At 51.7% G+C, this 22,405-nt stretch overlaps 2 protein-coding genes and 1 non-coding gene across 18 annotated transcripts in view; all 3 read left to right on the top strand.

The window, feature by feature from the left end:
* Positions 1–12,290, top strand: part of PHACTR4 (phosphatase and actin regulator 4) — a 56,491-nt gene extending 44,201 nt beyond the window's left edge. For 12 of the 13 annotated variants that reach the window (XM_021534911.3, XM_021534913.3, XM_077788520.1 and 9 more), the window contains 10 exons: positions 1,925–2,089; positions 2,218–2,577; positions 4,900–5,485; positions 6,100–6,323; positions 6,781–6,931; positions 7,521–7,576; positions 8,500–8,561; positions 9,353–9,490; positions 10,378–10,454; positions 11,040–12,290. In XM_021534911.3, coding sequence (XP_021390586.2) covers positions 1,925–2,089; positions 2,218–2,577; positions 4,900–5,485; positions 6,100–6,323; positions 6,781–6,931; positions 7,521–7,576; positions 8,500–8,561; positions 9,353–9,490; positions 10,378–10,454; positions 11,040–11,055 — 1,835 coding nt within the window. In that variant the 3' untranslated portion in view covers positions 11,056–12,290. The other variant, XM_021534909.3, reaches the window with a different exon arrangement.
* A 267-nt stretch (positions 12,291–12,557) lies between these two features.
* RCC1 (regulator of chromosome condensation 1) lies at positions 12,558–21,830 on the top strand. Of its 4 annotated transcripts, XM_021534904.2 has the most exons (13): positions 12,558–12,646; positions 12,848–12,891; positions 13,320–13,361; positions 16,118–16,195; positions 16,374–16,451; positions 16,551–16,738; positions 17,272–17,451; positions 17,535–17,631; positions 18,545–18,667; positions 18,860–19,015; positions 19,331–19,450; positions 19,861–20,013; positions 20,492–21,830. In XM_021534904.2, the coding sequence occupies exons 4-13, from the start codon at positions 16,126–16,128 to the stop codon at positions 20,665–20,667; spliced, it is 1,341 nt and encodes a 446-aa protein (XP_021390579.2). In that variant the 5' UTR covers positions 12,558–12,646; positions 12,848–12,891; positions 13,320–13,361; positions 16,118–16,125; the 3' UTR covers positions 20,668–21,830. The 4 variants fall into 4 exon arrangements, with proteins under 4 accessions (XP_021390579.2, XP_021390580.2, XP_077644644.1 ...); XM_021534905.2 differs by lacking the exons at positions 12,558–12,646; positions 12,848–12,891; positions 13,320–13,361 and adding an exon at positions 15,541–15,561; XM_077788518.1 differs by lacking the exons at positions 12,558–12,646; positions 12,848–12,891; positions 13,320–13,361 and adding an exon at positions 15,671–15,753.
* Positions 12,974–13,178, top strand: LOC116184437 (small nucleolar RNA SNORA73 family). The gene has a single exon (XR_004149206.1). It is a non-coding gene; the product is annotated as a small nucleolar RNA SNORA73 family (small nucleolar RNA).
* Positions 21,831–22,405: the final 575 nt, after the last annotated feature.

The raw sequence follows: 22,405 nt of genomic DNA, 5'->3' as shown, positions 1-22,405 counted from the left end.
GATCTTCTCTGGCCAAACCTCAGCCTTGGGAGACAAATTTAAGGGCTTCCTGCTGAAGTGATTCCTGTCTGCCTTACCCTTTTCAGTGCTCTCTCTTGTCTGTTTTCCCACCTGGGAGGAAGGCAGCCTGCTCAGGGAGGAAGATGGTGCTGAGGAAGTGCAATGCCTGTCTGGAACACCTCCCTGCAGGGAGGGAGGGCTGTGCTGTGGTCACTTCCCATCCCGTCCTTCTCTGTGTTCTGCTCCAGATACCTTGTGCTGTCCTGCCAGCCTCTGCTGCCACACTGTCACTCACCATCTCCTGCTGTTCCAAATAGGAGAGGTACTGCCCTGGGGCTCAGGCAGGGAGAAGAATCAGGAATGGGTGAATTCTGAGCTGCTTGGGTAGGGGCATATCTTCCAAGAGATGCTTCATGGTATGGTGTCATAGTCACCACTAGGCTTATTAAAGTTTGTGCTGCTGTCTAGGAAGTCTTAGTCCCTTTTCTTTCATCTTTAATGTCTCCAAGTTGGGATCATGCTGCCAAAATAAGTTGTCAGATCACCATCCACTCACCTGGCTGGGATTTGTATGATATGGAAAAGTGGTGAGGAAATCTGATCATACTGTTCCTGTCTCCCTTGCTAAAAACTTTGGATAACCAGAGGCAGTTGCTGCCATAAAAATCTGTCTCATCCCTTGAGTTTCAGCCCTGGCTAGGGAGGAAACTGCCTCTTGTTGCTCTTTATGCCTGCTGCATTTCAGGGAAGGGCAGTGAGTGAGCAAGGCAGTACCATCTACCAGCTCCTCACAGGAACCGAGGCTGTTTCTTGTGGAAAAGAAATCTTGGGAAGCTTCTGAATAGCACCAGGTTAGGGAAGGGGAGGTAGTACTTTGGAGGGAGAGGAAAGGTGAGGAGGACAGTGGAATAAATGATCAAAAAATAGAACAGCATATTTTGCTGGGGTCTAGCACCTGGAGAGGATGGATGCCACACACTCCAATTCCTTCAGAGATGGCAGACTGAATTGAAAAATATTTTTAATCAAATGGGTGATGTATTTATTTAAGTTTTCTTGAGTTGAAAATCAGTCCAAATGGGCAATTTCCCCTTGGAGATGGATGCCGAGTTTTTTTTTTGAGAGTAATACTGTCAAAAACTTGTCCTGTCAGGGCATTACCAAGAATGGTGGAGTATTTCCTCATGGGGATTAGGAGTTTCAGGACCCCTCAATAGCATGGGTTGGATTGGATGGGGACCTCCAAAAAGAGGTCTTGCTTTTAACACTGGGAACCTCCATGTTAGAATTTGTAAAAGCAGAAATAGTCAAAGTGAGCTACATAAAATTGTAGAGCTGTGTCATTACATCTGATTAAAACAAAGGTAAATCCGGAAATCTGCCTTGCTGATGTTTTGGGTTGAGCAGCGATTTTTGTGCCAAATTCAGGGTAGAAGCAAGGAAAACAGGTGCTTCCACTAATCTGAAGACTTTATGAAAGTCTGTTACTGCACGTGCAGTAGATGACTCGGCTCACGTTGGAATCTGCATTGCAGCAGGGAATTGGTGTCTGCTCCGTGATAGAGGGTGGGTCCAAAAGCTGCTGGAGATTTCTGACTTCACGTACAACTTCCTTGTGCTGCAGCACAGCACTGGGCACACTAACTGTAACACAAGAGCAAGGGAAGGACAGGAAGAAGAAAAACCCTTGCTAGCATACAGTGCTGTGTGATTTATTCATTGATAATGAAATCAGGGGCTCTCAGCTCCAGCTGGTTGGGTTGCTGTGCTGTCCTGGGCAGAAGGTGGCTGAAGACCAGCTGTTTCAGAAGCCAGAAAGAATTTGATGTGGCTCCATGGTGGTTGAGTCAGCTCAGCCACCTCTCCTCTCCCCTGCCTTCTGAGTGTTTTCTCTTTGCTTCCCTGTCCACGTGTCCCCTTGCAGATGGTGAGGAGCCAGAGAAGCTGAACCCACCTGCACTGAAGAATGGCCACACTGTCCCCATTGGAGGCCCTGGGGTATGTAACCTGCCCAGCCAGGAGGAAGAGGCCACAAAGCCATCCAGCCTTAGAAAGCCTGTTCCAGTGGAGGAACCAAAGAAGAGGCAGGGTAAGAAACCCGATGTGTGCAAAATCAGGGCTTCACATTCTACTGTAATGAGTTTTGAATTCTCATCTGATCCTTCCTACCCTCAGTAGATCCTCCGGTGCCTTAAACTGAGCTGCCTCCCTTTGCAGGTTCCTCCAGCAGCCAACCTGGGCCTGAACTGGAACCACCTCAGGAGCCACATATTCCCAGACAACCTCTGCTTCCTCCAAAAAGACCTCCCTCCACTTCCCAGGAGACAAACGAAGTACAGGCAAAGGATCCCATGCCTGCCAGCAACACTGCAAGAACTGCCCCCTTCAGCACAGCCCCCACGGCAGCAAAGACAATCAATTCCACAGCTGCCCCTTCCCCAGCCCCCAGGACTCTGCTCCCTGCTCCTGCCAGTGCCAACACTACTGCTCCCACCAGCACGACCAGCACAGCTCCTGCCAAACAGCCTCCTGTCCCTCCTCCCAAACCCATCAACAGAAACAGCAACTCACTAATAGGTAAGTGACCCCACAAACTGGTTTTTGTACCTTGAGATATTCTGGAGCCACTGCTCCAAGAGTCTCTTCCCTTTGTAAGGGAAGATTATTAGTTGCATCAGAATGTCAGACCGTCTTTCCTAAAAACAGTCCAGTTTGGACTCAAATCTCCCAGTGTTTAGCCAGGACACACGTGCTCTGGGAACAGTGTAATTACTGGAGTCTTCTGCCATGAGCTATCCAGTGTGTTCCCAGCAGCTGCCTGCAGGAAGGACTCCCTGCCTGCCTGTTCTCTGTCAGCTCTGAGACAGTGTCTCAATGTTGATGCTTCACTGGGGTCAGGGATTCAGCTGGGATTGGGGAATGGTGGATGAGGTTTTGTGGTTAATAACAATTCCTTCTTTCATCCGCTTTTAGAGAAAAAAAAACAAAAAAAAAACCAAACCAAGAAACAAGCCCAAAGAATCCACACACCAAACAATGTCTAGTGTGGCTGTCACTGCCAGACTATGTGGTTTCCACTTAGGGCAGAGACCAGGAGCTGGTAGGGATAATTCAGACTTCCCTGGTTATACTCAGGCTCTTCCTCTAAGGTCTGTGGCTGGGCTATTGACATATGAGTCTTGTCTCTATATCTTGTCACATGGATAAATCATCTCAACTGTAATTTGAACTGAATCTTCCCATTTAGAAAATTAAATATTCTTATCTTTGTAATTTTTCTAAGCAGAAGATTTGTCAAGAGTTTCTTAAAGCTCATCTAATCTCTGTTCTCTGTGGGAGTTCTGGGGATCTTAAAGATGCAATTTTAGAGTTGGTATGACTTCCATGCAGCAATGGCCTGCTGGCATTTCAGGCAGTTCTTTCACAGACACCTCCTAATCTTTGGACAGGGTTAGCAGAGGTTAGCCCAGATCAGGAGGGAGGCTCCTGGGAAGATCAATCTGACAGGTTTGCACTGTTACCACAGAAACTGGAGGCATTACCCGGGTGTGGTTTGAGAGGCAGTGCTGGATGTGCAAGTTGCCATCTGAAATAGCCGCCGCCACTGCTTTCAGTGTGGACAGATTGCTGTGCTCTGCTTGGGGCTCACCTCCCTCTGGCAGGTTTTGCAAGTGACCTTGGTATGGTATTAACAACCCTCATGTGCCAGACCAGCTTGATTAGCCTGACCATGCTTGGGCACTCCATGAAATACCTTCTTGTTTTCTTTAAGCTGCTTGTACACACTGCAGGTGGCATTTGAATTATGCCCCAGCTCTAATTGGAGGAGGTACTTGTGGAAGAAAAAATGTGGCTGAAAACAGCAGTGTATCCCATGTGTTTAGAGCCATCCTGCCTCTTCCCAACAGCGTGGGCTGGGCTGGGAGCAGCTGAGGGATGTGCAGGGGAGGAGAAAAACCAGCAGTTCTCTTTTGTCCCCTGGGTATGAACGAAGATGTAGAGGAGGCTCCACAGCCCTCTAGTCTGGCGCAATGGAGCTGGAGCTGTGGTGTTGCTGTGTGAGCCTTGTGTTGTCACTGTTGTTGAACAGCCTGAGTGGAATTGGCTTTGTGAGCTCTCCACGGGTCTTTGGTGCCTGCTCTGACTGCAGGGGTGTCCTTCTGTGCCACTGTTACAGTGTGAGGCTTGGGAGGGAGTTACTGTGCAGGTCACCCCTTTGTCTGTCCCCAGGATGCTCATTCCCTGAGCAGTTCTGTTGTCTCAAGCAGCAACTTCCTTCTTCCACCTCCTCGCTCCCTGTCAAATTTTGCTCTTACCCAGAGGTGTCTCAAGCCTGGTCCTGTCAGGCTTGGAGCACTGCTCAGGAGACACTGGAGTCCCTTGGGCAGGAGCTGAGGACACTCTGTGTTTTATACAATCTGGTCCTTAATCTACAAAGGGAAAGTCTAAAAATGCTAAACATCTCACAAATGTGCCCACCTCTCTCCAGTGTCTCCTGAGCAGTGCCGCTAACACAACTGGAGACTGGGGTGTCCTGGATGTCTTGGATTCCTTTTATGCTGTAAATACAGCCATAAAGTGCCCACATAACTGCATTCCTGGGCAGGCTCCTGTGCTGTCTTTCAAGGGCTGCTGCCATTTCTCTCTCTCTGAAGCAGCAGGATGCACAAACCTGTCTCAGCCTGCTTGGTTTTGGCTGCTCTCCCAAGTCTTGCTGCTGGAAGGACAAACTAAAGCCTTGAAACCTGGCTATTTCTAGTATGATACTCCAGTAAAAAGTAGCAGAGAATGCTTAGACCAAGGCTCTGAGTGCATTGCTGTGCTTTTTCCACACAGGTGAAGGTTTTATCTGGAAAATACCCTGTTAAACATTGTGGCTTTTGTGGGTTTTATTTTCAGCGGAACTTTCCCAAGTAATGACCAGTGGTACAGCCTTGTCCAAGCTTTCCCCTCCTCTCCCTCCAAAGAGAGGCCTCCTGCCTAACAACACGTCAGAGGCTGTCACCTCTAAGCCCCAGAATGACAGGACAGTGACAACGAGTCGCCCTGCACCGATTCCACTGCACGTGACCTCAGCTTATCCACCACCTTCACCCTCGCCGCCGCTGCCCACCCACGTACCCCCTGAACCTCCACGCGTGGCCCTGCCCACCTCCACCCCTGTCCTAGACCCACCGTGCTCCCTGGACCTGCCCAAGGAGGCTCCTCCTCCTCTCCCTCTTCCTGAAGACTTCAGGCCCATAGAAGTGTCAAAGAGGACGGCAGAACAAGGGTTTGGTGAACCCCACGTGCTGCCTCGCCTGCCCCAAATCCCACTGCACATTCGTATCCAGCAGGCTCTGGCCAGCCCTCTGCCTGTCACCCCACCTCCCGAAGGGTCCCACAGGGCCCACTCGTTGCTCTTTGAGAACGATAGTTTTGGAGAAGACAACAGCACCCTGGGCAGGACAAGATCCCTGCCTGTCACCATTGAGATGCTCAAAGTGTGAGTACCTTCTTGTATGTGTGTGGCCTCTCCCAGCTCCTGCAGCACTGTGATGGTGGGGATGGCTCTGGGCAGGGCTTAGGTCTCTGCTGAACCCATTTTCCCTGTTGGCCAAATCTGTGTTTCAGGCTCTTAAGAGCCAGAGTGTCTTCCCCATGAAATTACCCCTGGCTTTGGGATTTTTATTGCTCACAAAGGGAAGTGGGTTCCAGACTACAAACACAGGCTGATGCCAGGAATCCAGGCCTGGACTGCCTGTAACTGCACCAAGACCAAACAGGTCCTGGATTCCATCCATCTGTGGCCTTCATTAGCCTTTCATTTTGCTAAAATAAGTGGGAAAAGAACTGTCTTTTGTTATAGCAGAGCTGAATCTCCAAGTCACAAAGTAGTGGGGTCAGAGGGCGGTTTGGTTCTGCAGAACCTGCCTCTGTCACTTCCTTGGCCAGGACTCCCTGTGCTTTGAAGAGAGGTGACAGCGCAGGATCCTGCGGTGGCTCTTGCACCTCTGGTTTCTGGGCTTCCCTGAGGAGAGTTAAGGACGTATTGATTCTAGGGATATTCTGCAGGCCCCGTGCCAAGTGTTCAGAGTGTAATAGCCTGCTTCTCGTTAGTCCAGACGATGAGGAAGAGGAAGATGATGACCAGGAAGAGGAACAGAATTCAGGTCATCATGTGTATATTGGAGATGTGCCATCTGTCACAGTCATCCCCAAACTGGTACCCCAGGTCCTCCCGGAGGAGCAGGAAGGAGACGAAGGGATGAGCGACTCTGACTCGGAGGGCCCCATCCTGTATAAAGATGATGAGGATGAGGAAGAAGATGAAAGTCATAACAGTAAGGCTTTGACGTTGCAGGTGTCATTTTTATTGCTCTGCTGAACTCGTGCCTGGCTGCACTGAGATCTGGACCAAAGTATTGGTTCCCACAGCACCTTAAAGCAGCTGGTTCTTGGTTGCATGATGTAGCACATGTCCTCTGCCTTGCTTTTTCCAAGGCTCTGCAGCCAAACCTGTGCAGTCACCTGCTGAGTGCACCCCTTCAGTTGCAGATGGCTCCTGTGACAGCCTGTGCTGTCCCAGCCCCTCAGGTAGGACAGCATTAGGTGGGCATATGGTGTCACACAAAAAGTGCTGGGTGCTGCTGCTGTGCAGTGAGTGCAGTGCTTGGGAAGAGCAAGGAGAGAGGACAGCTCTCCCTCAGGAAGAGCACAGCTCCCAGGGGCACAGGGCTAGGATTGCTGTGGCAGGCTCGGTAGCCTTGAGTTGCATCCTGTTGCTCTCCCTCTCCACAGGCACACTGGCCAACAGAGTGAAGAGGAAAGACACGCTCGCTATAAAGCTGGGGAACACAACTGCACCACAGGAGGAGAAGATCATGTTCCCTCGGAAGAGCAAGGAGGAGTGGAACGAAATCCGTCACCAGATTGGGACAACGCTGATCAGGTACAGAGAGGATGAAGATCAGTGTGAGCTGCTGGCACAGTGTGTGCAGAGTGGCACACAAAGTTGGTGCCTTGTCCAAGCAGCTTGTGCTGGAATAGGATGGGTGGTTAGGCAGCTGGAGCAGGGCTGGGAGGTTGTGTTGCTCTTCTTCCTTTGTTAGAAAAGTTGTGAGTTCCTCCTGGAGTTGAAAAACACCCCCTGACAGACCCCTGTTTCCAGAGGTTAAATGGACTGAGAGGGAAAAATCTCAAGGATTACAGACATGTAAAACACAGGTGTGGATAAAAAGGTGTGGATGGATGCAGGGTGGGTGCTTGTGGTGGATGAAGCTGGGACTGGTGGCAGTCCAGGCTCTGCTGTCTGAGCTCCTTGCCAAGCTGCTTCTGAGCTGGAGAGCCCATAGCCCTTCCCAAAGCTGTGCCAGTGGCCAAGCAGCTGTTTGACAAGAGCATAGTGTAAAACAGAGCAGCAGTGATCCTCAGTGGTGAGTGAGGAGTGTGGAGGAGGCTGTCTAGTGCAGTTTTATCCTTCATCTGCTACTGATGAGTGACCAGATACAACAGTCTGTACTTGTCACACTTCTCTTCAGGCGACTGAGTCAGAGGCCAACTGCAGAAGAACTGGAACAGAGGAACATTCTTCAGCGTGAGTAGCACTTCTCTGCTGGTCCTAGAAATACCATAAGTTTGCCTTTAACATCTTAATGTATTAGGTGGGGATGGTTTTAAATTGAAAGATATTTAGATTAGATGTTAGGAACAAATTCTTCCCTGTGAGGGTGGTAAGGCCCTTGGCACAGGTTGCCCAGACAAGCTGTGGCTGCCTCATCCCTGGAAGTGTCCAAAGCCAGGCTGGACAGGGCTTGGAGCAACCTGGGACAGTAGAAGGTGTCCCTGCCCATGGCAGGTGGTGGAACTGGGCAATCACTGAGGTCCCTTTCAGCCAAACCCATTCTGGGATCATATGATTATGGACAGAATAGCTGTCCCATGCCTGCCACCTCAGAGGGAGAGTGTGTGGGCTGGTTCAGACTCTGCTGTTACACAGCAAGCACTGTGAAAGGTGTTTTTGTTTGGGTTGGACTTCTGTGTTCCAGACATTACAGCACTGGCCTTCATGATCTCTAAAGCAGCAGTGCATCACAAAGTCAGGACTGTTTCTCTTGGCCATATCTTGTTCTGCAAAAGTTTTAAATAAACATCTCGAGGAAATGGGAATGTCAGTTCAGGAAGCTTCCACTTAAAATATTTATCTGTGCTGTTATTTTATTTAAACTATAATGGCTTAATGAAGGAGCAAGCTGCACAGTGGCTTGGATGTATTTTGGCGATATGGACATTAATCGTTGAGGTGAATGACTCATTGGTGCTGGGTAAGGGGCACATTTGCCCCTGCCAGTTCAGGAGGTGACACAGGGTATTGAGTGGTACAGCACTCTCTGCCTGTCCTAAGCCTTCAGATCTGTAGATAATCTGGTCCAGCTCAACACTGTCCTTTGTTCAAGCCTAGAAAGCACTTTTCAAAGCCTGATGCTTACATGAAAAACGCTTTTTTTTCCCCCTTGGCAGCGAAAAATGAAGCTGACCGTCAAGCTGAGAAGCGCGAGATCAAGCGCCGGCTGACCAGAAAGGTACTGCTGGCTCCCACGGTGACAGCCACCTGGCAGGGCTGCTGGGCATGGTGGCAGCAAGCACGTTGTAGGTACCGTGCTGTGGGCGAAGTCACAGGGCTCTTGTGTAAGTGTCCCCAGTGCCCTCGGACTGCAGTGACTTTGGAATGTGGACTGTCACCCACCGTGAACCATTGGCACCGGGGCCGTGTTTTTGTCAGTGACGGATCTGACCTGGCAGCGAGTGTAACAAGCAAGATGAGAACTAAATTTGGTACCTGATACTTTTAAGGTTTGCTGGCCTGGCTGCTTTAACACGGTGTTTCAGCAGCCACCACTTGACACCAGGCTCCCTAAAATCCATTTCTAAAGGAACTGCAATGTGGGAGCTGAGCAGAGTAGCAGCTGCTTTTAGCTGTTACATCCAGGTTACTTGTGATTGTTGCTCATGGCTGGGAAAAGCTTCCCCAAGGCCTGTGGGTGTGAAGTGTGAGTGCTGCCATTGCTGAAGCTGTGTTTAGGGGCGTCATGCAGGGCTCACCTTTGTAGCAGCTGTTCCCACACTCCTCAGTGTCTTTCTTCATGACAGTGTGGCCCAGGTTCTGCCCTAGCCTGGTTTTGTGATCCTGGTGAAAGTATCCAGTCTGTAAGAGGTTTACCTATCCCCTTGCAGGCTGCACACAGGATCTGGTAGTGTCCGTGCTTAAGGCACAGTGAGGGAACCAGTTCTAGTTTTGCTTGGGGTGCTTAGTCCTGGACCTGCTTTGTGGACAAGGCTCAGACTAACCTCCTTTGTTTTTCCTGGTGTTCAGCTTAGCCAAAGGCCTACAGTGGCAGAGCTGCAGGCTAGGAAGATCCTGAGGTTTAATGAATATGTGGAAGTAACAGATGCCCAGGACTATGACCGGCGAGCAGATAAGCCATGGACAAAGCTGACACCAGCTGACAAGGTAACTGAGTGTCCTGTCCCCACATGGGAAAAGGAGCCAGACCAGGGTGACCCACACAAACGGGTGTGAGCCAAGGAGATTTGCTCTGTTCCTCTGGCTTCACCTCCTCATCTTTCCCTCTGCCACCCCATGTGTGTGCTTTCACTTGCATGTGCTGTCCCAGGTCTGCTTCCTGCTGCCTCATGGCAAGGTGGGAGCCCTGGTGGGCACAGTCTGAAAGGCTTCTGCCTCAGCTTCTGAGTGATGTAAGAATCATAATATCATGGAATCGTTAAGGTTGGAAAAGCCTTTGAAGATGATGGAGTCCAGCTGTTTACCCAGCACCATCATGTTCAGCAGTAAATCATGTTCCCAGGTGCCCCATCTGCACATTTTTGAACAGTTCCTGGGATGGTGATTCTACTACAGCCCTTTCTATGAAGACATTTTTCCTTGTATCTCATCTAAACTTCCTCTGGCTCAACCTGAGACAGTTTCCCTTTGTTCTGTCACTTGTTACCTGGGAGAAGTGACCAACCTCAGCTGTCTTGACCCTCCTGTTAGGGAGTTGTAGAGAGTGAGAAGATCCTCCCTGCACCTTCTTTTCTGCGGGCTCAGGCCCCCACCTCACCCAGCTGCTCTTGGTGCTTCGGACCCTTCCCCAGTCCCATTCTCTTTTCTCAACACAGCAGGGGTACTGAGTATTGGTCATAGCAGTGCAGCTCCCTGCAGGCTCAAACTGGCGGGGAACATCTGTCCTTGTTCTCCCAGGCCACCTTTGGGGACTGCCCAGACTCGTCGGGGAGGGGCAGATTAAATTCAGCTTGGTCTTAATGGACTGTGAAAGCTGGGGTGGCTGCTGGAATCTGAGCCCTTTCCTTTCCAAAAAAATCTCCCTCTCTGTGCAGGCAGCCATCAGGAAGGAGCTGAATGAGTTTAAGAGCTGTGAAATGGAAGTGCATGAGGAGAGCAAGCAGTTCACGAGGTGAGAATGTATTAATATAAAAAGTTTTGGTCTTGTTAGACCTGTCAGAGCTGTGCTGCAAGGACAGTGCTCAGTGGCAAAACACTACAACCTTAGAAAAATTATTTGTGCAGCAGTTGGAGATTGAATGTCCCTTTCTGTCCCTGTCCTGGGGGGTGACTGGAGTAGCAGCAGACACAAAGTGGGTTGTTTTTACTTAAACTGGGGCTTCCATCCTGATGGCTCAGTGACCAGTGTCTAGATTGAGGTGTATCTGAAACTAGTGTGAAGCTGCAGATGGAGTGAGCTTTTCTGGGGCTAGAGATGTGCAGCCACAGCCACAAAACAACTTGCTAATGAGTTACCTTGGGTGTAATCTGTGTAGTCAGGTCTGGATCATAGCCTAAATGATTCCTTTCCTTCCAGCTCTGTGTGGCAAAGTTGAGTGCAGAGCACAGGAGGTGAAATTATTTGATGTTCACAGCTTTCCTGAGGGCTGAGAGTTCTGAGATAATTCAATACACTCTCTTTGGCCATCTACAGTGCCCAAGTAACCATTTAACCTGAGTTCCAAAGATAACACTCAGATTTTTTCCTTGCTTTCAGGTACCATCGACCATAATATTCCAAGGAGGGAGCAAGAAACCTGGGAGGGCTGGAAGAGTTCTCTGCATCCCCCTCTGAGGCAATACAGTGAGGGTGGAACCTCAGCTCTTCCAAGATTTGCCTTCCAAACATATCCAGAAAAGGGCTTCTGGCCAGGGAAGGGGAATCCTGTCTGAATGTAGCATTTCACTGGAGCAAACACATCTCTCATGCCATCAGGCTGGAACTGACACTATACCTCACGTGGCTCAGCAATATGACTCTGCCAGGAGACCGTGTCCAGGGGAAGGACCCCTTCCTTCCCAAGCTGTACAGACTTGTCTTGGGGAGAGCAATTCCTCATTTCCTCCTCCTTTCTGTGAGGAAGGGAGATTAAAAACAAAGGCAGCTCTAAGGTTGGGAAGCTGAGGAGAGCATGTGCTCAGAAGCATGTATGTGTATATTAGCTGTGTACAGAGAACCCTGGCAGACGGCTGACATGGCACTCGGTGGTTTTTGTGAGGTTTTCTTTTCTGTCAAGTCGTTAATGCCCTGAATCACTACTGACCAACGGTTTGTTGTCCTGGAAGGGAATTGTATAGATATTAACATATGCTGCATCTTTTTGTTAAAAAAAAAGAAAAAAACCCAACATATGTGTAAATGCTCTGCACTCTCACACTTGCTCTGATCTTAATAACAGATCCAGAGATATTTAGGCTTGTTTAACAAATTACAGAACCAGGAACAATGACTGTTGCCTTTTTAAAACTTTTTAATTAGGAGAAACTGTGAGAGTAGTCAGTCCTTTTTATTGTGGCTTTCTCTCAAATGTTTTTTACTCTCCCAAATCAGGGTTGAAGGTTGCCTTTTTCTCATTTTTACAGCTAAACCTACTGGAAATTTGATCGTTTCACTGTGTGGATCAAAAGGAGGGGAAGAATAGGTTTAAAAAGTGACCTTAAAAAGATGGTATTTCTCTTCTGAGAGAAAAATTCTTCCTCAATGCGGGTTGAAAAAAAAAAAAATCCGGTAGGGCCACTGCTGTATTATGCACAAAACTAAACTATCGGTGAGATGTCACTTGTGCGGGAGGGCGGGAGGGAGAGAAGAACTCTGTCTTGCTCACAGACCAGCGTGGCAACACGCCGGCTATGGCCCAGCAGCCGCTGGGGGCTCTTCCCTCACAGCATCCCCTGTACAGCCGCCATTACATTGTATATCAGTCTCCGCAACAACAGATTTTAATTATTAAATAAAAGTATTTTAGAATTCTTTTTCTTAAACCCTGCTTGTGCAGCCGTGTCTTTTCAGCTGATCTCAGCAGGAGCCTGACCGGGGCTCCTGAGGGGGAGGGGGGCAGGTCCGCCATGGCGGCGCCTCCCCTCAGGCTTTTCGCGCCCTTCCGACTGCGCGTGCGCCAACCGCCCTGCCGGCCGCTGCGCAGGCGCGGCTGGCCCGGCCCTCCGCGGCGCGGCGGCCCCGGCGCCTCTGCCCATACACGGTGTGTCCCCGCCGCTCGCGCCTGACGCGCCTGCGCGGGTTTCGGCCCCGCCCCCGCGCGCTATAAAAAACGCCGCGCGGCGAGGCTCGGCCTTTTTCACCGTGGGGAGCGGCGGAGCTGACAGGTGAGGTGCCATTTAGTTTTACCCTTTTTGCCGTTTTTACCCTTTAAATCCCTTTTCTTGCTGTGGTGTGAGGTCCTGCGCTGTCAGCGGATGCCCGCTCCATCCTGGTTTTAACGCTAAACTACGCCGTGAGTTACACGTGGCTGCGGGTGCTGCGGCGCTACCTCAGCCGCCCCTCACAGCCATTTTCTTTTCCCACAGGTTCCAAAGTCTCTTCAAGCTTGGTTTGTGCGGCCCGCTGCAGCGTGAGTATCCATGCTTGCCGTGGCCTGGGACGCGCGGGGGCCTGGGGGGATCAGGATGGTTATAAAAGTTAAAAGTAAAGGTCCAACGTGGATATCCGGAGAAGTCGCTCTCTCTCGGCTCTGTCCGTGTGGCGCACGGGAGCGCAGGCCCTCGGGCCCGTGACGTACAGTCCCTTTCCACGACGTTGGAGAGCAAGCCGGGCCCCGAGCCTGCAGCCTGCATATTCCTACTTCTTCTCTGAGCCCTTGGGCCGTTACAGAGGAGACAAACCATGCAGGAAACACTTCTTAAAAATCGGTTAGAAACTGTTGATAATACACTGACACGCGGGGTGGGACGGTGAACACATGCGGAGCTGGGAGGGAGAAACAGAAAAACACAAGCACCTGAGAAATTCTTAAAGTACCTTTTTTTTCATTATTTCCAGTGCCAATATCGGAAAAGTTGGAGTAAAACACGATTTTTGAAGGTAATTGCGTTTAAAATGTAATATTGTGTGTAGTTGCAAAGATGTTTCTAAAAAAATGGGACAGTAATAAAATCCCAATCCGGTAGTAATGTCAGTTCAGATCGCAGGCTTCTAGCTTCGATGATGGTGTTCGATTTTGGATGGATGGGGAAAAGAAACTCCTGAGTCTCGAAGGGGGAAAAAAAAAAAAAGCCATCATGAATCTTGGCAAACAGGAAAAAAAATGGCTAGAGATAAACTTGTGTACTAAACTTAAAACACAATTGCTGTATTGTGGGACACGAGGAACAGGCAGGAAAAAAACGCTCTATTTTTCCTAGAATATTGCAGAAACTGCTGGGGTGAAGTAACAAGGAAAAATCCGTGGAAGAGGGGTGAGTATATTAAAGAGTGCCCAAATTAGGTAGTTGCCCGAGTACTGTTAGTGCACTACGTGTGACTAAAACGTAGCCACAGAAATCAAAACGTGGTGGAACCAAGGATGTATAAATCCAGTGGTTTTATAAAACACGTCCTTGGAGCGCAGTTCCTGGATTTTGTGGATCAGGGCCTGGAGGTGCACGCGGTATGGGTAAGCTGCACGGGAAGGAGGGACAATTCCCGGCGTGAGGGGTTGGCTGGTCCAGCAAAGAGCTGCTTTTGGGATGCTTAAAACTGGGGAAGGGGAGTGGGGGGGATCGTAAGGGTTAAGGAGATACCGCGTGTGCTCTCCTGCGGCTGCACTTGCCAACCTTGCTGATTCCGACGTATATAGGATGTGAGTGGAAGCAGTTTGTGTGTTCAGGCCCTGAAATACAGCTCTCTCTCTATTTGTAAATCTGTACCTGTATACAGTAGACAAAACAATAAACTGAATTTAGCTTTGGCTTGCTGTGTGTTTTTGGTGAATGATCTGAATATTAATGAAAACTTAATGCTCGGCGTGGTGCCTCTTGCGTGGAAATACAATTCTTGTTTGGTGCTGACCAATCTCAAAGTAAATGATGCAGAAATGCTCTGTGGCACTCTTGGGGCTGGACTGGGAAGCAGATTCGTAATTTAAATCCGGATTTGGATTATCTCAGGGAAGAAAACGCTTCATATTAAGGGCTGAGTCAAGAAGGGGTTGATGGCGTCTGTTACCCCGGGGTGTAGCTTGTGGGGGGAAGCCGGGCAGGGCATTACAGGGTTTCCCCTTCCCTTGGAAAGGGGAGTGGGGTGGGTTTGGGGGAAGTGCTGGTGTGGGGTGGGTGGAATGGGCATCAGCAGTTGGCCAGACGTCCTGTCCTTGGCTGCGCAGTCCCCCGGGAAAGGATCAGGGGGTGGCTGTGTATCTGTTCATCAAAGCTCCACATGGGCCTGGAATAAATAAATCGATGGTGATGCCTCGAAGCTTTTCCGGTCATGGGTTGTGGGTGACCCCTGGAATCACTGTCGATAAGCAGATGAGGCTGCTGTACCAGCCAAGATGTTAATTAGAAACATCATTTTATTAGTAAAAGCTGTTACGGCCAAATGCAGGCCTCTGGACTGGAACAGCAGAATTAGTGGAATAAGGGTAATCACATTGGATGAAGGGAAAATTTGAAAGTTCCCTGTCTTCCTGTTAGCCTGAGAAGTTTGGTCTAGTTCCTGTTCCAAGAGTAAAAGTGTATTTTCCACTTAATGCAGCAGTAGGTTGCTGGAAAATATGGTAGCTCGGACTTGCTGGATTTCAGTACTCTCTTACCGTTGTTCTGCGCGTGTAATTACTGAGTTTTTTTGCAGCAGCTCTGTTCCATCACAGCTGGCTGCAGCCTCGGAGGCTGGCAGCATCTCTGTAGGTTAGGAGCAGGATGAGTTACAGATTTATTGTCTGGGGGCTAACGTATTGCCGACCGCGAGCCTTGCCTTGTGCTGCCTGTCCCTCTGTCTTTCTGTCCCCTCGTCCTGTACTGCCTGTCCTCATCCCATCCCCCTGTCTCGTCCGTATTTCTGTCCTCCCATTCCATCCTGTCCTATCCAGCTGTCCTCTTGTCCTCATCCCACGCTCCTGTCCCTCTGTCCTGTCCCCCTGTCCCGATCCCACGCTCCTGTCCCTCTGTCCTGTCCCCCTGTCCCCGTCCCGTCCGTCCCGTCCCGCCGCCTGCGGGCGGCGCGGGGGCCGCCGGCCGCCAGGGGGCGCGGCGCGGCGCGGGCGCGGCGCGCAGGCGCAGAGCGGAGCGCGGCGGCCCGGCGGACGGTGAGGGAGCGCGGCGGGGCCGGGCCGGGGGCGCGGCGGGCGGGACCGGCGGGACGGGCATGGGGCCGACCCCGCGGCCGCGGAGGCGCCGGCGGGCCCCCGGCCGGCCTCGGCGCAGCGGAGCGGCCGGCAGGAAGGGCCGCAGGCGGCGGGAGACGCGGCCGGCGCTGGCCGTGGCCTGCGCGGCCCCACGTGAGGCGGCGCCGCGGGGAATTCGAACGGCGGGAAGGGGCTGGGGCCACGCGGGACGGGGCTGAGCACGCAGACACGGCTCCGATCCTTCCCTTTCCTCCCTTTCTCCTTTTTTTTACCTTCCCTCTCTCCTCGCCTGCCTGGACCTGAAATCTGGTCCACGTCTGCATGAAGTAGGGAGTATGGATAGAATACACAAGGGAAAACTCTGTTTTCCCAGAGCAGGAGGAGGGATCAGTGTTCAAATCTCAACCCACTTACCAGTCCCTCAGGTAGTTCTTTAGGGTGTGAGGGGACACCCCAAAGAGTGAACAGCCTGGTTCACCAGATGGGTGGCTCCTTACAGGCTCTTTTTGGCATTTAGATTCCAGGATGCCAGGAAGACGCAGTGTGAAGATCCTGGTGTCAGAAGAAGAGTCTACTGAGAGGAAAAAGGTTAAAGGTAAGTAAAATCCCTTGGAATTTTCCTTCTACTTTGCCAGGGGTAACTTTTACCAGGAAACTTTTACATATTCTTTCTCCTCCTTGCACCCCGCAGTCAGCCACCCATCACATTTGCTCACAACTGTGTCTGGTGCTGACACTGGGCCAGGGTAACGTTAGCTCTTTTTGGCATTTAGATTCCAAGATGCCAGCAAAACACAGAATGAAGATCCTGGTGCCAGAAGAAGAGTCTACTGAGAGGAAAAAGGTTAAAGGTAGGAAAAATCCCTTGGAATTTTCCTTCTACTTTGCCAGGGATGATTTTTACCAGGAAACTTGAACTCACATGTATTCTTTCTCCTTGCACCCTGCAGTCAGCCACCCATCACATTGCTCACAGCCTGGGCTGGTGCTGACACTGGGCCAGGGTAATGTCGGCCAGCTGGGTCTGGGTGAGGACATCATGGAGAGGAAGAAGCCAGCTCTGGTCACACTGCCGGAGATGGTGGTGCAGGTGGAAGCTGGAGGGATGCACACCGTGTGCCTCAGCCAGACTGGAAAGGTAAGTGCAGTGACTTCTGGGATGCGTTTGGGAGCAGGGGGTAGGAATCAGCCACTGCTCTGCCCACATCTTGTTCCAGCTCTAGGGGTGAGAATGGTCTCACATGGACCATAATGGACCTGAAAGGAGCCTGAGAATTGAGAGGGACTTAGCACAAGAGCATGGAGTGATAGGTGAATGGGGAATGGCTTCACACTGACAGGGAGTAGATATGTGACACTGTCATTTTAGATGTGATATTGGGAAGCTTTTCCCTGCAAAGGTGGTGGGGCTCAGGTACAGAGAAGCTGTGGCTGCCTCATCCCTGGAAGTGTTCCAGGCCAGGTTGGACAGGGTTTAAAGCAACCTAATCTAGTGAAAGATGTTCCTGCCCATGGTAGGGGTTGGACTGAAATTAGCTTTAAGGTCCCTTCCAGCCCAAGCAATTCCATGATTCTGTAATAATTCAGCCTCGTGAGTCTCTGTCCACTGAGTTTATACTCAGTCTGTTGCCCCTCTGGGCTCCATCCTGAGCACTTGCACCCAATCTGCAGATCTACACCTTTGGCTGCAACGATGAAGGTGCCCTGGGACGTGACACCTCGGCTGAAGGGTCTGAGACCTCTCCAGGGCTGGTGGAGCTGCAGGAGAAGGTGGTGCAGGTGTCGGCGGGGGACAGCCACACTGCCGCGCTGACCGAGGACGGCAGGGTCTTTGTCTGGGGCTCCTTCCGGGTACGCTAATTCCTCAGGTGCTGGAAGCTCCACTGGTGGCTGCTGCTCCTGTGGCTCATCCCTGTGTCTCACCCTTCCCTCAGGATAACAATGGAGTGATTGGCTTGCTGGAGCCCATGAAGACGAGCTCTGTTCCTTTGCTGCTTGAGCTCGATGCGCCTGTCGTTAAAGTAGTTTCAGGTGAGCAGGAGTCGTTGTTGTGATGGTCCTAACAAACAGAAGAACACCATTTATTTAAGAAGGCTTCTCTATTTTAGAAGCATGTTGTCTTTTTATACTCTCTCACAGAGTTAATACCTATTGTTTGGCCACAATAAATTAATATAATGTTGGTTAGTGCCAGGTGGTCAACACCACTGTTTTCTGTCAAGATCTAACTGCAGGCCCCCTTGTTTGTCTTTTCTTCTCCTCCATTTCCATGCTTATGGCTTTGGTAGAACTCCTTTAAGGGGCAAAGGCAATTCTTACCAGCTTCTCTTCTTCAGCTAACTCTTTCTGACTCACAGATCACCTGTGAACCTCTTCCACAAGCAGGGCCCTGGGGTGTGCAGGATCAGGCAGGTACATGAGGTTGTCACAACCCTTGAGGAATGTTTATGACCTTTTCCTCTCTCTTGGCTTGTTCCGAGCCTGATTCAAGGCTGTACTTGCTGATCTCTGACTCTCCAGAGAACGGACCTTTTAGCCCAGACAGATATTTTAGGCCAAACAGATTCACATATTGAGTTAATATTTGACGAGTCTGATGTAGAATGCCTTCCAAGAGTGGCCTGAACTGTGACCCTGTGGGGCCAGAGCACTTGGTCTTTAATGAGGCCTGGGGAAGCTGAGCACAGCAGCCAGGGAACTTGTCCAGGGCCCAGGGGAAGTTGGGGCACACCTGTATCCTTACCACCTTCCCATAAAAACTGCTTTGAATTCCTGGGATCAGGAAGAGGGACATCCTGGAGTTTTAGGTGGTGGCCCAATTGGTGTTGAGGTGTCAAGTGCAAGAAACTCCATAAGCTGGGACAACTGGGGTTTACCCATGGGATCTCAGCCCACAGGACTTGCTGAAGACTTCTCCATAACTTCTCTTTCCTTCCTGTCCCAGGAAATGACCACTTGGTGATGCTGACAGTGGATGGTGACCTGTTCACGTGTGGCTGTGGTGAACAGGGCCAGCTGGGCAGAGTGCCAGCACTCTTTGCCAGCCGAGGAGGACGGAGAGGACTGCGTGAGTGCATTTAGTTCTCAGAGGTTCATCCTTTGGGTTCTGCTCTGCCCTTTGCAAAGGAGCAAAGGGACCAGGCCCTGATGCTCAAGGGCTTATGTGTAATGAGTGGCATGAATGCAGTGAGCCAGATCCTTAGATGCAGGGAGGGTGTAAATCCTCAGTCCTTGTATGACACCTTGTCTCCTGCCCCAGAGCGGATGCTGGTCCCCCAGCTTGTTCCTGTCAGAGGCAAAGGGAGAAGAAGCAAAATGCGCTTCCAGGACGCTTTCTGCGGGGCGTATTTCACCTTCGCCGTCACCCATGAGGGGCACATCTATGGATTTGGCCTCTCCAACTACCACCAGCTGGGTGAGCTTCACCTGTGTCCCTCCAGATCTCCTTCCAGTCTACTGCTGCCCTGGCCTGGTGGGGGAAGCTGCTAGGTGCCCCAAAATCTAAGCACTGGATGCACCAGAGCTGGAAATGGGGGTGAGGATCACCCTGCATAGCTCTGGATTTAGGTCCCAGCCCGTGTGCCCACTGGGTTTGAGCAAAAATTAGATGTTGGGGCTGGGCAGCTGTATTGGTGTCCGGCAGGATGATCCCCAGCGTGGATGGCTCAGTGCTGGAGCCGTCCATGTCCATGGACCTGATCCGCCTGGGTTTGTGCATCCCACCCTGCAGGAACCCAGGACACCGAGCCCTGCTTCTCGCCGCGGAACCTCACGTGCTTCAAGAACTCCACCAAGTCTTGGGTTGGGTTCTCTGGTGGGCAGCACCACACGGTCTGCGTCGACTCTGAGGGTGAGTGACACTGTGTCAGGTGGTCTGGGAGTCATACAGCAGGGTGGGGGGATCCCATGGCCCTCCACCTGGCCAAGGGGCTGTTGGGGTGATGGTGATGTGCTGGAGCCCTCCAGGCTCTCAGTGGTCAAGGAGGCAAGGTTGGTGTGAGATTGCAGCAAAGGGAAGCTAACAACAGGAGCCTGGACTCAATTGTGAACTCTGCTCTTGCACCTATCTACCTTACTGATTTTGGAGAGCTGAAGGGTCTCTATTCCACCCTGCCCCTTCTGGATGGGTCTCAGGGTGTAGTATGGAGGAGTGATGTTCCTTCAGGAGTCAGACCTGGGGAAAAGTCCTGGTCTGCTTTGGCCCTGCTGCAGCTTCTGCCCCCCTCATGTCTCCTCTCTTGTGTATCTGCTGTGCTCCAGGTAAAGCCTACAGCCTGGGCAGGGCAGAGTATGGCCGGCTGGGCCTTGGGACAGGAGCAGAGGAGAAGAGTACACCTACAGTTATCCCGGAGCTCCCCAGGATCATCTCGGTGGCCTGCGGAGCATCCGTGGGTTATGCTGTCAGCAGTGATGGTGAGTAGCAGGGTTTGGGAGCTCTGCCTTCTGTACTTTCTTCATCCCTCCATCAGCACACACTGCCAGCTGCATTGGGACTGGAGCCAGGTCCTGGTGCCCATCACTTGGGGGCAGCTGGGCACTGCCTGCTGTGTTTGTGGCAGCAGCGTTGGTCGTGCGCTGTTGACCGGGTGGGAGTTGTTGGCCTGGCAATCTCTTCTCTGACTCTGCTGATGCCAGATCTCTGTGCTCTGGTGCTGCAGCTGCCTGTGTGCAGTGTCTGCAGGAAGGAAGGTTTGGAGTGGGCTGTGGGTTTAGTTTGCTCCCCCAAAAGGAATAAAAGTTCCTTGGCTCTGTGTGATGTTTGAGTTGCATGTGCTCCTCCTCTTCCTCCTGCTTGTGTTTTGAACTCCTAGAAACACACTGTCTGGGTGTGAGGTCCCCTTCCTATTGTGCCACCCCTTGGAGCTCAAAGCTTGCTTCACCTCTGTTGCAGGACGAGCGTTTGCCTGGGGAATGGGCACTAACTACCAGCTGGGCACCGGGGAAGAGGATGATGTCTGGAGCCCCGTGGAGATGACGGGGAAGCAGCTGGAGAACCGGCGGGTGCTGGCCGTGTCCAGTGGTGGGCAGCACACTGTGCTGCTGGTCAGTGACAAGGAGCAGAGCTGATGAAGTGATGCCACAGCCGGGCCCAGTGGGATCACAGCACCCCCAGACCCCCCACGTCTGCCTGGGTTGGGGAACCGACTACTTGGGGAGGACAGGAGGCTTATGGAGCTTGGCCCAGCAGCACCTGCATGGCTGGAACAGGGTGCCCATGGGTTCTCCCTGCAAGTGTTTGTCTGTTCTTCTGTGGTGTCCAGTGCACTTGTCAGCTCCCTGGGTCAGCTTGGTCCTAAACAGATCCCAGTTCTGTGCCTGGATGGATTTCCACTTCTCATCTGTTTTTTTAACATTTCCAGGCCCAGCAAAGCTGAGGGTCTTCACTCTGCAATCAGGTTTGGGTATCAGTTTCCCTGAGGTCCCCATCTTCCCCACATCTGGATGCTCCTCCACCCCCTTCACCTAAATATACCTCCTTGGCCTGGTTTTGTCTGCTGTGACCCCTCCAAACCCATCTGAGCCCATTCCAGGTGGATGTGAGTCCAGCAGGAATGTGCCCAGGAAGCTCTATCCTCTAATCCAGAGCTTGTGGCTACTGTGGGGTATTCTGCCCCGTGAGGGGGAGTGCTGCTGGATGATACCTAGCACACTAACTGCTGGAGGCTCCTGTCTCCCATCCCTCAAGCTGAAACCCCCACCCCGGCAGTGAGGCCAGCAGGTTCCCCACTCCCCGTGGCCTAGAGCAGCCACCTCACCACTGCTTTTTGCAGTCCTGGGCACTCCCTCTTTGCCTTTGCCTTTGGAAACCCAACCAAATCCATCCCACGGGTGGGCACGCTGATACTTTAATTTTTTCCTCTTTCACTTGCTGAGGAAGGAGCTTCATTTGCTGTTAGGGCCTTGCTGAGCAGACACCCAGACCCCAGCTATGCGTGGAGTCACTGGAAACAACAGGACTCCTCCTCCTTTTCTCCCTGATCCAACTGGTCTTGCTTCCTGTGCCCAGCCTGCTCCATGCTCTCCTTATAGGTACCTTGAGTGAGGAGGGGTCTGCAAAGAGCTAAATTATAGCAATAGGAGGGGGGGGGGGCGGTCTGGGATTATACAATGGTTCCGAAGGGGTTAGATTTTTTTTAAAAAAGAAAATGTATTTTGGTTGATTAATCAAGGCAGAAAGGACAAAAAAAGTCTTTTAGCATTTGGAATAAACTGAGTTTTGATAAGCCCCAGACTTTGCATGTGCTTTGGAGGGGGTGGGCTGCTCTCTCATGGGGACAGTCGGGACGGGTGGCTCTTGTCAGAGGTGGTCCCGGTCCCGGTCCCGGTCCCGGTCCTGGTCCCGGTCCCGGTCCCGGTCCTGGTCCTGGTCCCGGTCCCGGTCCCGGTCCTGGTCCCGGTCCCGGTCCCTGCCGCGCCCGAGGGTTCCTGGCCGGCAGATGGCAGCCGGAGAACGCGCTGCTGGCCGCGGGACTGGAGAACTGGGGCGGTGAGAGGGCTTGGTCCCTGTCGCCTCTGCCACCCCCTCCTCAGTTCCTGCCTGTCTGACGGGTCACCCCTGGTGGTTTTGGGTCTCCAGGAACACAACCAAGCCCGTGGCACAGCTGAAAGGATCCTGGCTGTGCTGGGTGCTCCCAGCTGTGTGTGGAGGCTGGAAGCCCTGGGGCAAATTCCCACATCATGGTGTCACTGGAGCCCCAGGTTGCTGTTTACACTTGATTCTTTTGGGCAGCAGCAGATTTCTTGAGGAGCCTGGGCACTGAGAGCAGCTCAGGCTGTTGGCAGCTCTGCTTCTCCCATGTGGGAT

The sequence above is a fragment of the Lonchura striata genome, chromosome 26 (assembly GCF_046129695.1).
Source record: "Lonchura striata isolate bLonStr1 chromosome 26, bLonStr1.mat, whole genome shotgun sequence".
In the NCBI taxonomy this organism is placed as follows: Eukaryota; Metazoa; Chordata; class Aves; order Passeriformes; family Estrildidae; genus Lonchura; species Lonchura striata.
Note: the sequence above shows the minus strand (reverse complement) of the source record. Positions and strands in the feature narration are given on the sequence as shown.